This window comes from Trachinotus anak, unplaced genomic scaffold (genome assembly GCF_046630095.1).
Source record: "Trachinotus anak isolate AG129_WGS33_773 ecotype Australia unplaced genomic scaffold, CSIRO_AGI_Tana_v1 ptg000020l, whole genome shotgun sequence".
Classification (NCBI taxonomy): Eukaryota; Metazoa; Chordata; class Actinopteri; order Carangiformes; family Carangidae; genus Trachinotus; species Trachinotus anak.
In genome coordinates, this window is record NW_027273871.1 from 1,184,406 (window position 1) to 1,200,525 (window position 16,120).

General features: G+C 42.4%; 1 protein-coding gene across 5 annotated transcripts in view; it reads right to left on the minus strand.

The window, feature by feature from the left end:
- dclk1a (doublecortin-like kinase 1a) overlaps positions 1 to 16,120 on the minus strand; it is a 50,271-nt gene that overhangs the window by 18,520 nt on the left and 15,631 nt on the right. For 3 of the 5 annotated variants that reach the window (XM_071505976.1, XM_071505978.1, XM_071505981.1), the window contains exons 4-5: positions 13,318 to 13,417; positions 9,190 to 9,297 (exon numbers count right to left, since the gene is read on the minus strand). In XM_071505976.1, coding sequence (XP_071362077.1) covers positions 9,190 to 9,297; positions 13,318 to 13,417 — 208 coding nt within the window. Of the gene's footprint in view, positions 1 to 1,555; positions 1,690 to 9,189; positions 9,298 to 13,317; positions 13,418 to 16,120 lie in introns of those variants that run through there. The other 2 variants (XM_071505979.1, XM_071505980.1) reach the window with 1 other exon arrangement.

Genomic DNA, 16,120 nt, shown 5'->3' on the forward strand with positions numbered 1-16,120 from the left:
TGACAGGGGCGGAGACCGGCAGAGAAATATTGAAGTAGATGATCCTTTCGATGTGCATGCATGTTTTCTAGAACAGTTATATTTCTGAGTGCCTAGCAGCAGCCCACACTTCCGCCCTCATCATCTATCCATTCACATGAATGAGGCAGAGGAGGAGGAGGACAAGAGAGGGAAGAAGAGATAAAGGAAAAGAGCACCGAAGTCCACACTGCTCTTTTTTCTTTCTTTTTTTTTTTTTTTTTTTTTAAACACTTCAGCCGAAATACAAATCCTCTTGCTCCAATTCTCCCTGTGAAACAAGCCCATTACACCTGCAGCCTTATATGTGCACCTAATAATTACAGCATGTTCCAGGCTTCGAGAGCATGGGTGGAAGTCAACATTACACCAGGCTGTCCTCATTTTCATCCCCTGTTTAATGCACTTGTGACCTCAGAGTGGTCTGCTTCTCCAGCTGCAGCCCAGCCCAGCACAAAAAAACCCAGTGGCATCACCTCATTAAACAAGAACATCAGATTAATCAACGCTGCGCCTGGATCCGGTGTGTGGTCAAGCAACAAACAGACTCCAAAAAAAAGCCTAACAGCATCATTAACCTGCACACATTTGCAACATTAGCCCATGTTTTTTTTTTTTTTTTTTGGGGGGGGGGGGGGGGGGGGTTTAACTGAAAACATGGGTGATTGTCTCTTGGCAACAAGGCACAGCTTCAACTCATGTGAACTCTGTGAAACAGCAGTGATTGGAGATACAAACGGTAAATGAAACATTGGATGGAATGTAAATGAAATGCTTCATCCTCACAGAAAAGGAATCTATAAAAAAAAGATCCAGTGTAGATTTTTTTTTTTTTAATGACCACCAGGTTCCTTATTTCCTGCCGCTCCCCAGCTTCTCTTTAATCATAATCTTATAATGTGTGAGCCTATAATCTGAAGTATTGCTGGATGTAAACAATATTTCAATTGCAGCCTCCATCTAATGCCATTTTCACAGCCTGTCCTTCCCGATGCGGCAGAGAAGTGAAACCTGTGTGAGATCAGTGTCAGATTCACTGTCTACTGTTTATTCCCCTGCGGAGATCAAAGAACTTTCTGAATTATTCAAGACAAAGAAGACGAAGCCCACGGCGGACTAAAGCAGCACCTGCTGCCACGGCGAGCAGCGGCTTTTATTTCTACCACACATGCCGTGGAAAAAAAAAAAAAAAATGAAATAGGCTACAAGACACTATTGTCTCACTCTTGTCTAAATTCCCGGACATGTTCATTGATGAAAGTCGGCATCAGCGTTACGCACACAGACGGACACTCCTCCCGGTTACACAACATCGGAAGACATCTCTCACTGGCTTCATATTCTACAACAAAATCTCAGCCTCGTAAAGCCAGCGATGTTTTATTGTCACACCAGTGAGGAAACAACCCGAGGATCCTACTCTCCGAGTAAGGAACAAATAAAGTTTGCGCTGCAGGGAGGAAAAAATGACAAACGCCGTTTTTACATAAAAGCCGAGTAAAATTGTTTTTTGTTTTTTTTGTTCTCAGGTTCCTACCTTCCACTTCCAGCATGACGAAAAACACAGTGATAATCCAAAGCGGAGTGAAAGAGAAGAAGAAGAAGAAGAAGATGAAGAAGAGGGAAAAGAAGATCAGCACCTCTGTATGCGCTCCGCCCGAGTGTGATAGTAAAGTGTGGTGAATGGGAGAGACGGAGCTGAGCTGTACTACACGGAGGGGCGGGGAGGATGCTTGCGCAAACTCTGACGCGCACCGGGGACAGAGAGAGGCACAGAGAGAGAGAGAGAGAGAGAGAGAGAGAGAGAGAGAGAGAGAGAGAGAGAGAGAGAGAGAGAGAGAGAGAGAGAGAGAGAGAGAGAGAGAGAGAGAGAGAGAGAGAGAGAGCAGGGTAGAAGTTAAAAAGAAATTGTATTCATAATTTGATATTTTCCATGCCAGGAAATTTATGGAGAATTCAAACTTTCGGAGAGAAACTGGGAGAAAGAGGGATTAGTGCATAATCAGAGAGAGAGAGAGAAAGAGAGTGATGAATATACATAGCTCAAGAAAAAGAAAAAAAGCAATGCTGCAGCATGCTCTGCCTTCAGGGCTTTTTCTTATTCCTGCAGTTAGAGGATGTGAGGTCATGTGGATGTGGTAGCATGGAGACTGAAAGATAGAGAGATGTCCAATAATCTGTTGGTGTTTCGGAAAAGGCGAATCTGCCGGAGTCTGGAGCGGGGCTATAATGGTAGAGCCAGTCAGCCAGTAGTCTTAGGGTTGGTGGTTGGATACCCCAGCTCATCTCAAGTGTAGTTGAGCAAGACACTCTGAAGTTGCTTTGGATAAAAGGTTATGGTTCCTTGGCAGGTGACGGTTCCTCTCTGGATTTGTCTGGCGTGGAGGGTCAACATTTCACGTGTGGAGAGAGCCGTAGAGGGGTAAGGTACCAATTTAACCAGAATGCAGTGCAACCACAAAGGATGGTGAGTTTCAGCTTCCAGCAGATCTACCATGTTAAACACAATGGTTGCGCAAAGCACAATGGTTGCATCTAAAATGTCTGTCTGGGTCCATCTGTCTCCAGTTGTCTGATCTGGTTGATGATACGTAGTCTACATATTCAATTTCACAGAAGAAGATATGGCCTCAAAAGGAGACATGTAGCTAAAATGAGGCTGCTGGTGGTTACCTAACAGTAGTTTTTATGTTAGTTGGACTTAACATAGTAACACCTACGAGTCAACCCAAGCATTTTCAATGTCAGAGTACAAAGTAGAAAAAAACAGCCATGCGAGCAGCTCTCTGAGGCTGCACTAGGCACAAACTGTAAACACAAAGTACATCTGAGGCTGATGGGATTTAGTTTCGCCGTATCTGGTCATAACCCCAAGTAGTGGACAAATTAAAACTTAAGGGACAAGCTGTTGCAATTCATCCTGAGGGGAACATGAATGTCCATGGTTACTCATCCAACAGTTGTTGACATTTCCCTCAAAACTACAATTGCCAACCTCATGGTGTTGCTAGAGAGAAAGTCAGGTGCTTGCCAAAGTGATTGGTGTTCATTCTCTGGGGACCATGAATGTCTGAATAAAATTTTGAGGCAATCAATCCAATAGTTGTTGAGATATATTTCGGTCTGGACTACAGTGGTGGACTGGCTGACAGACTAGCATTGTCATAACTATGGAGCCATGATGCTAGCATGGCTAAAATAAAAGAAAAACAAACAAAAAAAAAAAACTAGCATGTAAAACAATGCATAATCAGTGCCAACAGAATTCTTGAATGTGGCAGCGATCCATTTTATCATGGGAAAAAAAATACGAGCAACACAGTCAACACATCAGCTGTGAACAGAAATAAAAGCTACAACTATGGCAAGCCATATGGGTCAAAGGAGTTTGTATTTAATACTGGCAGATTGACAAACAAAATCTGGCATCATCTTGGGAATCTAACAGCAGCATGTTGGTAGTTTTTTCTGTCTGGCAAACACTTAATACAAATCAGCCTTAATGGATTTATGAGTCTTAATGACTGGCCAATCACTTCCTTCCTTGTAGTTGTACCATATGTGTTCCAAGATGTCACACATATATATTATCACACCTTTATTTTTAGAACCACCCTTACTGTAGTAAAAATGGATCACATGTAATGACAAACACATGGTTCTTAATATAAACACATGATAACATATGGAAGTTCCTGCATGTTCTGTGAAGGCTGTCAAAAGGCATTCTGGGAAATTAAGCACATGAAATCAGTGTGTGTAGCTGCACTACGCCCCGAAACACACGTTTTGGGACGATTACCCGAATTAGCAAAACCCAGTCAAACATCACACATTTTGAAAGTACATAAGAGTGGAAAATGTTAGCACGATGCAGTTTCATAAACACAAAGCTGCCTAGAGGCACGTCATTATCTTGCCTTTTGTCCAAATATCAATACCGCCCTGGACATGTATTGGTTTTTCCTCGCACCCTCTGTTAGTTCTTACGCTCCCTGTGCTTATCTGGTTTCAGAAAGTGCCTGAGCACCCTTCACGAGCAGGTTTTACAGAGCAAGGGAAGTGGCGAAGGCTGCAGACATCACGTGATCACAGTTCAGGAAGTGTCACAGCTGATCCTCTGGAGATACACCGAGGTCTATTCGCGGGTCGGCCACCCCTCGCACGTCGACGCAGAGTCTCTCCCGTCACACGGAGTTGCTCATGACAGAAAGAGATAGACGAGACCCTAAAGTATCGACGTGATGCTTGTTGACACCATCTGTAGCTCTCTGTTAATTTTAGCTGACATGAGGCATCAGAGCAGAGCAGAGAGACAGATGGCGAGACAGAGAGAGAAAGTATGTATGAGTGCAAATTGTTTTCTCACATTATTTTGGGTCTGTGTGTGTGTGTGTATAGACACTAAGCCGGGGGGTTGTGAGATCATCGCAGAGCGCGGCTTCGAGTGATGACAGCGTACGGCTGACACACAAGAACCTGCCCACACACACACACACATACACACACACACACACACACACACACACACACACACACACATATGCATATGCATACACAAAACTGACAGAACATAATGCCCCATCAGCCCCTCGACAATATGAGTGTTCTTTCAGCAAGGCAACATCTCTTTGTTACCTTGACGCTGCAAAGTGACTGAACAGCTGCAGTCGAATCCGCTGTTGTAATCACAGAGGGTCGGTCAGAAAAAGTCAAGATGTAATTTGTATCTTAAGATTTGATCAGTTGAAATTTTTAAACGTATGATCATTTTAGTGTCGCGTTTTTCAGCCACTTTGATGCTCTTCATTCTTTTCACAGTTATCATTTGATCACTGTGTAATGATGATAAAAGACTACTGAGACCCACAGTATGATTCACCTACCAAACTTACAACACATAAGTCTCTATGCTTTGATTGTTTTCAATAAGAACGAGGAGGGAGAAGAACATTTTGTGCAGGGGAGCAGTCTGACAAGTTGTTTCTGTTTTGTTTTTTTGTTTTTTTTTTTTGTTTTTTCATTAGTGTTTCTGAATTGATTCAGTATATTTCTCAGAAGGCTCGTGTTCTCGGAACAGACTAGATGAGACAACGTGTTTGTCCAGTCTGATGAAGCAATAACATTGACTGAAAAGTTTCACAATCATCTGACTGTTTGGGCTTTTATTCACAATTTTTATATAGAAATGTTTTGACTTCATTTGACATCTTTTGCTCTCAATTTTGTTAATGCATGTTATACTTTAGGTGGAACGTTTTTACACATCTGTCACTGTGTCATATAGAAAATGGGCACAATAAAGGACTGTGATTATTTTAGTTTTATAAGCAAATACCTTTCATTTCTGTAAGATAATGCACAGGTTGGAAAACGTGAGTTTTTACAGTAAATATTTCAGTTAAACACAAAGAAAGTATCATATCACTTCTGTTTGCATGGGCAGGGACCTTAATTTGAAGAGATGTGTACATCATTGAGAGCTGTATAATAAACATTTGGTAAAATGGGTTTGTAGTTAATATCAAAAGCTATTAATTAATTATGAAGCTGACTGTAACTGGAACAGACATATCCCCACCACACGTTTAATAAATCATGTGACCTCTAAAACCAACTGGGTGCACCACTGATGATACACGGTAGATGTGTCTTACTTACTTATGCAAACATATATGTTATATATTATATTTTATAGTTGTTAATAATTCAGATCAGTTTGGAGAGGTCTGTTTTCACTTTGACATTTGTGCCTCTTTTTTGTTGATCAGTCAAAAAAACCTAAAGTAAATCTACTTTGATTCAACGTAAAACAAAACAAAAACACGGAAACTTGCAAGTGAGGTGAAAACGTTTCAGAGGCACTGTTCTGATTCTACATTTCACTGTACAATATAAGCGACTGTCTTCTTTGCGTGTGTCTGTCTATCTGTCTGTCACACTCTTCTACTCCTCAGTGGTGTCGAGGCCTCAGCTGCAAAAACACACACAATGAGGAGGAGCCAGACACACAAAATGACACCAGGTGGTGTTTGACAGCACATGTGTTGTGTTACATGCTCTCTCACTCTCCCTGTCTCGCCGTCTTTCACTATCTCAGGCATTATCTACACTTCACATCTCCTCTGTGCAGCTCCTTCCGTCCAGATTATTAGATGTGATAAAGAATTTTTATTAATACCTGTGTTGGCTGGAGGAAAAATGAATATGGGACTTTGAGGCTGTGTTCAAAACACATGCGGTGAGGTTTAAAACTAATGGAGCTCTGATATTGTCTTTATCTCTCCACGCGTGGATGAGAAATAATAAAATTCTACAGGCTCTGGTTTCTAAATATCAAAAACAGACAGAGCTCTCTTGTCTGGCATCCATACTATTCATTTCACTGTGTAGCTGTTTAGAGTGCAGCTGCAATTAAATGACTGGGTAATTAATTAAATAACAAAACACCTTTCATCTAAATGCATTATTCTGCAGAGTTCATTTGTTTAAAAGCTAACATTAGATTTTTCTATTTATAATTCATGCTGATGCAAAGCAGACTTCACTGTTTTAGCGGGAGATTACACTGGAGTGTCGTCAGTTAAGGTGAATATCTTTCTTTTTTGCTGACCTGTCGTTTCAGCCCTGATGTCAGGAATCTAGAGGACGTCAACTAAAATATCACTAGTGCTTAGAAGCATCGACAAGTCCCACATGTGTCCCAGATGAGGCGGGAAACTCAGGAACAGCAGGCGCCCAACCTTCTTAGATTCACTTGTTGAATCCACATTTCAAGGAAATACGTTGTTGATGTGAGATGTTTGTCGTTGTTTTCTCTCTAGCTATTTACTTTGATTTAGGACTGTATCTAAGAGTTATTTTTGATTAACTGACTGATGTTAGAGGCTCAAACTCCCTTTTGAGATATTAAAAACCCTCAATGTTTGGTGTTTCTGTTTGATAAATTACTAATTAATTATCAAAACAAGGATTCATTTCTTGTAGATCAGCTATTTGATTATTTGAATCGCAATAGTTTTTTTATGTGATACTGTTCAGAAAACACTGGTAAAATGCAACTGTTATATATTGTTTCTCAAATATGAAACATTTATGTGATAGCAAGTTGCAAACAAATCACAGCAGTAAATGTAAGGCACGCTCTGCTTGTGACATCATACAGCTGTAACACAGTCATCTACGAATTTTGTCAATTGTTACACTCATCTGTGTCAACATAACTGCCTACTAATTAATTACCCCCCCCCACATCATACTCATTTGAGCTATTCTGCTCCATCTGATTTCTATTTTTTTAACGTTCATTTTCAGTAGACATCAGTAAGGGCTTCCTGTGAGCACATGGTATAACAACAGACTGTGGTACAGCAGCCGGTATCAGCTGTTGTTGACCATTACCATAATTGTTGGACAAACTGTCCAAGAAGGGAAGGGGGAATGGTAGTTTTTTTTCAAACAAACAAAAAAAAAAAAAAGACAGTAACACAGCAACACAAACAGCAGATCCATCAGTTATCTCTCATTTTCTCCTGTCGCTCCGCTCACATCTCTTTCTGGTACAAACTGATGATGTTTGAGGGAACAGTCAACAACAACCCGGGAGCTTTTGATGATGTTAAGCGGCGCGCAGGCAGCGAGGGAAGGGGGGACATTTCTGAGAAGTGAGAACGCCGGGACGGTCTGACTCAGGGTTCCAGCGAGGGCCGAGCGTCAGTCAGCTCCGCTCTCCACTGCAGGCCATTTCACCGGAAGTCAACGCCATATATGGCTGTCACCGACTATTGTGTCTGTGGCTACATGCTCCAACTGTGCAATGTTTCCATGGCAACCAAGATGAGTCTTATTTTCCCCCTCTGTCTCCGGCTCTTGTTCTCTCTCTCTCTCTCTCTCTCTCTCTCACACACACACACACACACAGTAGTATACACCTTCCCTCCAGACTTGCTTCAGCCGACGTGATCAACCTATGACTCACTCTCATAACCTTTTCCCCAAAGTTTTCAAGCCATCAGCATCCAGAACTTTCTCTTCGCACCCCAGCTGTTTCTCTCCACCTTATTTTTTTTTCCCCACCTCACCTTTCCCCCCCTCACAGAAAACACATTAACGACTTTCACTCTGCAATACCACAAAGCTATTTTGAGGCATCACCAAAAAAAAAAAAAAAAAAAAAAATAGCTCGAGATGATTTTACAGCAGGTGGAATGACTTCTTTCTGGGGAGTTTCTGTATGTTGCATCACCCATCGCCGCATCAACACGGCTCAAATCACAAAAATAATAACAGCGAGAATGGAAAAGTGAAGTGTGCTGTTACATAACTGGGCGTTTCACTCACACAGCCAAAGCTCAAGCTGTGCAATCAGAAAAAGAACAACCTGATATTTGTTAAAGCTCAGAACTGATCACCCACCCAGCCCTCGCCAGCACACACACAGAGCTGCATTCAGCTTTTATAATTATTACTCTGTTGTGTTTCAGCAGCATCTCTTTTTCTGCTTTGCTGTCGCCTCAAAAGCAGTTTTGGGGCTTTTTCCGAGCATCAGTATCAGTCACTAACAACACAGTGGGTGCTGTAGCAAGCCCTCACCATTTTATTACATTTATTAGTATGTCAGGTGAAAGAACAGCTTGTGGGGAGCTGCAGGATTGAGTCACCAACCCCCCTTCCCTCTTCTTTCCCTCTCATCTTCACTCCCGCTCCCCCTCTTTTTTTTTCACCTCTCTCATCCCTGTTTGCCTTTTTCCTCCACTCCCTGGTGAAATCATTCTCATTTGAATTCATATTCTGCATGCAGCTCACAATGCACACACAGACACACACACACACACACACACAGTTAACACTGCCAGGCTCACCACAGAGCTCTGATTTCATTGCAGTGTTTATTCATACTGTTTCCATTTGCAGCGACTCTGCAACACTGATTAAGTAATGAGCTAGAAAATACTAAGCAATCACATGGTATTAGGATGCAGACCACTCCCAACTGTGTCCATCAGGTCTGAGATGCTCGTGCACAAACACACAGACGAAAGGACACACACAGACACACACTCAAATCTCACTCAAGACAGTCATACCACGCCAAATTCCATTAACAGATTGAGTCCTTGAGAGGAAGAGGAGACAAGAGGAAGAAGAAAGAAACTTATTTTACTGTCTTACCAGACGCAGGGGACTTGCTGCGCAGCGATTGGATGACGGCCCTGGGGGAGCCTCGGCTCAGGGAGCCAGACATCTTCCCATAGGTCACCGACTTCATTGTGCGACACTCTGCAAACACAGAGACAAAACAGACAGATGTTTTTCAAAAGCCGTTGGAAAAACACAAATTCCTTATCACATTTATTTATTCATCCACTCAAATAAAAACATATACGTTTTAGAAAAAGACTCTACATGTGATAAACATCCAGGGAGTCCAGTGTTTAAATCCACTTGTAGCATATGAACAGCTGCAAGTGAAGGACGAGAAAGCTGCTGCACTCTTGCTGCTGGCACAAACACAAAAGGAAGCACCGGAGGAGTGAATATTAAGTCTGTGCCACTGTGGCATGACCTTGTATTTCGTGGCACACACACACACACACACACACACACACACACACACACACACACATCTAAACAAAAAAGCTTTAACACAAGAACAAGTGAGCATTGTGACACACAACACTGTTCTAACCAACTACTGTTTTACTGTTTTGATTGATTTTGACCTTCAGTCATGCAAGAAAACACAAAACCACTAATGTATCAACACAGCTGTAATTGGTCTTACCGTCGGGTCCCCTGCAAAAATGAGTTCTGACCTTCACTGGGCTGGCTTTCCAAACGTAATTATTGTGGTGTTTCAGGAGTGACAGCTATGACTCACGGAGGTCTGATATTTCACAGACTCACAGCCCTGATAAATGAGCCATGTGATGGTACTCGCACACCCTCCCTGCCTCCTTCATCCCCAAAACTTTGCTCCTCTCCTGTTCATTAAGCCAGCCCCATTACAGCTCATTACCATTTTAGACCAGCGGGAGGGCGAAATTATACAGTCCTGCATGTGTGCATGTCTCTGTCTGCACGTGTATGTGTGTGATTGTCTATAAACATGGGTGCATGTCTGTCTGTGTGTGTGTTATGTGCTTGCGCAGCAGTCGTTTTGGCCCAGTGAGTAATGTACAATGTGTTAACATGATGACAGTGTGCCAGGGCTGAGGCAGAGGCGATAATTATAGTGATGCTGAGAGGAGGTGAAGTTGTCTGCAGCTCTGACTCCGACTGTCTCCCTCTGACTGTGTTCGTTGTGTCGCTCTGCTTTCCTGTCTGTCTGGTTCTGCCTCAGGCCTCCTGCCCTGTGTCTCTTGCTCTCTGTGTTCCAGGACATGTGGAGGTGTCAAATTGTGCTCCCGGTCTTCTGGGACACGGAAAAAAATATAGTTTGTATGTGTGTGTGTGTGTGTGTTTGTGTGTGTGTGTGTGTGTGTGTGTGTGTGTTTGTATGTGTGTTTGCGTGTGTGTGTGTTTCGTATTAATCACTTTATGTGAGGGCACATCTAATGTCTAGGCCTATACAATGACCTCAAGGTAAGTTTCATTTTAGAAAGTTCATTTTAGAAAGAAAAGAAAAATACATAATGATGTGCAAAATGAGTGTATTAACGCTCATTTCCTGGTTTAATTACTTGCAGTTTAATTAAACCAGGTTTCTCCACAATATATTTTCATAATGAAGTAAGTAGAACGGGGTTATAGCTGGGGGCGGCAGTGGTTAGCACTGTCAGCTCAAAACAAGAAGGTTCTGGGTTCGATGCTGCCGGACAGCTGGTGCCTGTGTGGGTTTCCTCCGGGTGCTCCATGGGGGTTAATTAGTGACTCTAAATTGCCCATATGGGTAAATGTGAGCATGAATGAGAGGGTGATATGGTGTACTGCCCAGTGTCAGCCGCCCCTGTAACCCTAAAAGGATAAGACAGTACGGCTAATGAATGAAAAAGGGTAATTTCTGATGTCCCCAGCTGTCTCACACTGCCTCACACCTCCAGACGTCTCAACCTTTCCATGAGGATTTGAGTCTAAATCACCCACTGACTGATGTCTGAGCCCAGTCAGAGACAAAGTGGACCTGTCAGCAAACTATGAGGACTGTGTAGATGATGTTGTCACTCGCGACATCTTGAAACCTCTGGACTCCCTTTTCAATTAGGTGGGTGAGTGATTTACAAAATGAAGCATCATTTAGCAACTGTACTGTATTTGGCCAATTTTAAGGTTGGTGAAGTGTAAAGTGGTTAAAGTGTGAGTAAAACTCGTACCTGGAAGTCAAATACAAAGCAAATAAGACAAGGTCATGTTATATTTTTCAAATTCTGAGTTGGTGGGAAGCCCCTAAACGCACCATCAACAACTCACCAGCATGCAATGGAATACAGGGGATTATAAGAAACTGAGGGCTATAAAAGATCGCCTCCTCTGAATTGAGAAAAAACAAGAAATGCCACCTCTGGAGGAGCCTTTTGTTGATCGGTTATAATGTACTCTGCCATGAAATATAGACTTTAAAGCCATAAAGATTTTAAATGCAACAAGAAAAACAGTGGACATAAACACTGGGTGTTCAGTCTGCACACGCAGTCCTCACAGACATGAGCAGATAATGAAATTTAAGTCTCACGTAAGCAAGTGGCTGTGGCTACATGGACGGAGAAAGGAGCTTAAGTTGCAGATCAGAAGAGGAGCTTCGCTTCTTTCCTTCAGCTGGCTACAATGACAAACCACTTATGGGGGCATTCATCAGTAACTAATGAAAATGCAGCTACACTGGAAACACCTTGTTGCATGTAGGAGGTTGTTTTGTGGTTGTTCTCAAGAGAGAAGAAGGTTACCAAAGGGAAACTGGCTAATGGAAGCAGCTAGCCATTATACTGTGCAAATGAAAGGAAAGTAAAGGGGGAAGAGAGGGAGGAAAAAAGAAAAAGAGAGACAAAAGAGGGGGAGGAGGTGGAGGTTGGTGACCCAGGTGGGATAGATACGGGGGGAGGGGGGGGCAAACAAATTGAATAAACCTTGAACAAAAGCCAGGACAAACTCATTCATGTAGGAGACAGGAAGGGAGATGAGAGGGTGAGAATACAGATGAGCGCTAAACGGCAGGAGTCTTCTGAAACAGCGATGCAGAAGCAGAAGGAGAGACAGACAGCGAGACAGAGATGGGTGAAGTGAGGACATAACGTATCCTCAGTCGACCACGGTGGAGAGACAGGCAGAGAGGAGGCAGAGGAACGATGATACAATAGGTTAGACGGAGGCTTAAGTGCAGCAGACCCGAGAGGAGAGGAGGGGAGAGGAGAGGAGACGAGGGGAGAGGAGAGGAGAGGAGAGGAGAGGAGAGGAGAGCATAATGAGGAGGACAGCCTACACAGTCCTCTGCTATCTGAACCAGCGAGATGTGTTATATATAGGGAACATAAGGACAAAGAACAGTGCAACTGAAAAGACATAATGATTTTCTTTTTTTTTTTTTTTTTTTTACAAGTAAACAAGGAGAGAACCGTATTCTGTCTAACAAGCAGAGAGAAAGTGATTAACATCCTGATAATCACAAGACATTTAAACCTTTGTTTCTAAAGAAATTGGCTATTTTCACCAGCAAGAGACAAATTCATTGATGCCATTCTGTGCTCTGCTCACAGTCTGAAGATACATTGAACAATATGAAGAAACAGTTTTGCTTATTTCATGAATGTCTATAGGTTAAATAACAAATTCCCTCAAAAGCATCACAGGAAAAAAAGTTTTTTCAATGAAAAGGCATTAAAATATTCACACACCAGCACTCCAGTCATTACATCATAAACAGAGCGTACAAACAGGAAGTGAGAAAGAACTTGATTCATCTAATCAATTAGTTAAAAGTTAAATTACAGATTTTTACAATTATGTTAATTAGATTGGATTCATCTTTGGTGAAGTCTGGCTGTCGTGTTTTTGCTCTGGTTTAAACAGTCAGATCGTTTCACTGCACTGACCTGCATGATAATGTAAAACTAGCTATTTAAAACTAATAATTTCCTCATTTTCAAAATGACTGAAACAACAGAATAATTCCTCACAACAACTCCTGTTCTGTCAGAGTGTCATTGCACTAAATGATACATTGCTTAAGATGCAGCACACTTAAAAAAAAAACATATAAACAATCTGGAAACAAAGCCAGGGGTAGGAAGGAAAGGAAGGAAAGGAAGGAAAGGAAGGACAGGCTGGACAGTCAGATGTGAAGTGTCAGACAAACAGTCGCCTCACCGCTCTCATCCAGCATCAGGTCGTCCTGGTAGCGGAACTTCTCCGGTCCACATGCAACAAAAATGTCCTCATCGCCAAAGAAGTCTTGCAGACATGACACCTGGAAACAAAGACATGCAGATGAGTTTCATTATGATTTTCCCCTGTCACTGATTTATCCAAGCCAGTCAGCAGTGCCTCACACTTAATTCACCTCTGGCAGCTTTCTGCTGTTATAGGGCTGAATGCTTTGCTCAAGGGCACAGATTCTCTCAACAGTGGTCTCCCTGCTGATCTGCAGATTTCAAATGTCAGACGCCTGGTTTCTTTACTTCAAGGTTACTGATACAGAACATACACACAGCACATAAACTGCATTCTATAGAAGACGCTCACTCATTGTGCTCTACTTTGCACATGGCCACAAAATTAACTTTTGCCTTCCTGTGCGCAGGTGAAAAGGCACATCCGCTGGAGCCCCAGGAGACGGATAAGAGGGGTCTGTTTGTGTTTGTGTTTGTGTTTGTGTGTGTGTGTGTGTGTGTGTGTGTGTGTGTGTATGTGCTCCTGTTTGCATGCATGCTCATAGGTGCCTGTGAATATCTTTTACGCATGCCCAACAACTCCCCGCGCTGCAGGGCTGTGTTGTCTATCAGCAGCTATAATGAGACCTTGCTGACTCACTGATTTTGCTGATGTTCTGCAGCACGTGCACCTGACATCCAGAGAAGCAAGTCAGGGGGGGTCTGTTCCCTGAAAACTTGTATCTCATAAATGCTAATGAATAACAAAGAAGAAGAACTAAGATGAGAGAGAGAGAGAGAGAGAGAGTGAGAGAGAGAGAGAAGTGAAAAATTAGAGCTGAGGAGCTGTATAAGCTATCTGACTCACAGATAAAAGCCGTCCTAATGAGTCACTGTCATTCTTTGATTCCATACCGTGAAGCTAATACCACACCTACAGGGACTCTCTGACAGACACTGATTTAAAAGCATGGGGTCACTAAATGCATCACAACAAGAACTGGATCATTAAAGATGAAAGATGTTTTCATAAGAGGGTTCTGCAGAATCTTCAATATTTTTGCCTCAAGGTGCCTGATTAATACATTATCTCTGAAATGTTCAACCTGAACTCTTCACCTGTTTGTTCTGTCTGCACAAGACAGACGTTATTCATTTTCCCTGTAAACTGTAATCTGTTGACTCACCTCGGAAAAAGCAACAGGGTGTATACTGTGACAAATAGGCAAAGAAACACGCTGCTGTTCATTATTTTCTATTTGATTTAGTCGACAGCTGATTCCATATCTGATCTAAACTCAGCATGATTTACTCAAATAACTTAATTGCACCCCCAAAGGCCCCAACCATCACATTTCCATCCTTAGCCATCAATATTCCAAATTGTGTTTCACGATGGGCAGAAAAGGATTTAAAGGAAGACGAGAGTTCATTCATCCGCTATGACAAATCTCCCACCGAAAAACCTATTAAGAGCTATTACAATTGAGGCTGCATGCGTGTCTAGCACCGCCTGGAGTTAGCACATAAACACAAAGCTGCTGTTATTGCATTTTCATGGCAATTAACATCCAAGAATCCATTTAAATTCCTATTAGCCACCGATCAACGCCCCAAAAGAAAGTCACAGCTGATGTAACAGCATTATCAACAAAATACCCAGTAAACAGTGAAGAGGCCATTCTCTGTGTGTGTGTGTGTGTGTGTGTGTGTCTGAGTGTGTGTAGGAAGCCAGTGGGGAGGCAAAAAATAAGTTTTTATCTCAGACACAGACCCTCTGTGGATTGCTTTCATTTAACTTTTCAAATCACGGCTCAGTTTCTTTTGTGTGATCCTGCGCACGCTCGGCCACACATCACATGAAGGCCCACATTTCAGCCCAGACACGCATGGATACTTGTGCATGAGTGTGTGAGCGTGTGTGTGCATGAGGAAGAGATATTATTCTAGTTTCATAACAGAGTGCATATTGCTTTGTTCCCTCACATCCCCTGACACCGCGTTAGTGATTATTTCAGGCGCGAGCGGCTCGGATTCCTAACAAGACAGCAGTGATACAGATGCCGCTCCTGTTAACGTCTCCCCAGGGTGTCATGGCCACTTCTACCTCTAACTGGACTGTTTTTTATTTTCCTGTATTTTCACTTTTTTTTTTATCTTTATCATCTATTTCATATTGCTTCCTGTTGCATACAGTACTGAGAGGATTGTGTCCACTGAGCACAGTCATTGTGCTTTCAGTATTCAGTGGGCTGTCATTAGTTGTTTGCTGTTCTTGGCTCAGCTTGCATCTGTTGTCACATATTCATAGGCAGGCTCTCTTGCAGTTTAATGTGATGTTGCCTTGGTTCTCCCTTCCATCACAACTTCCCAGAGCCAGGGTGACGTCTGTAAATTGCTTGTTTTGTCCGACCAACACTTCACAAGAGATTAAATATACAACAACAACAACATAAGAAACAGAAAAGTAGAGAATTCCCACATTTGAGAAGCTAGAACTGCCAAATGTTTGGTATTTTTGCTTAAGAAATGACTTAAAGGACCCATAAGTGAATCTTCCCTGTCTTTTTTGATTATAAAGCAGGTCTAGGTTCTATATTAATACTGTGAAAGTATCAAATCACTTGAGTCCACAGAGAAAAGCACACAGCTCGTATTCAGAAACTGAGCCCTAAAATGAGCTGTCAGCACTACTGTAACTTTGTGATGTCACAACAAAGCAGCCACTGCTCTCAGCCATGCCCCAGGCCCAAGACCCACCATCCAACCTTGCAAGATTTGGTTTCTGAGTGTGAAATCTG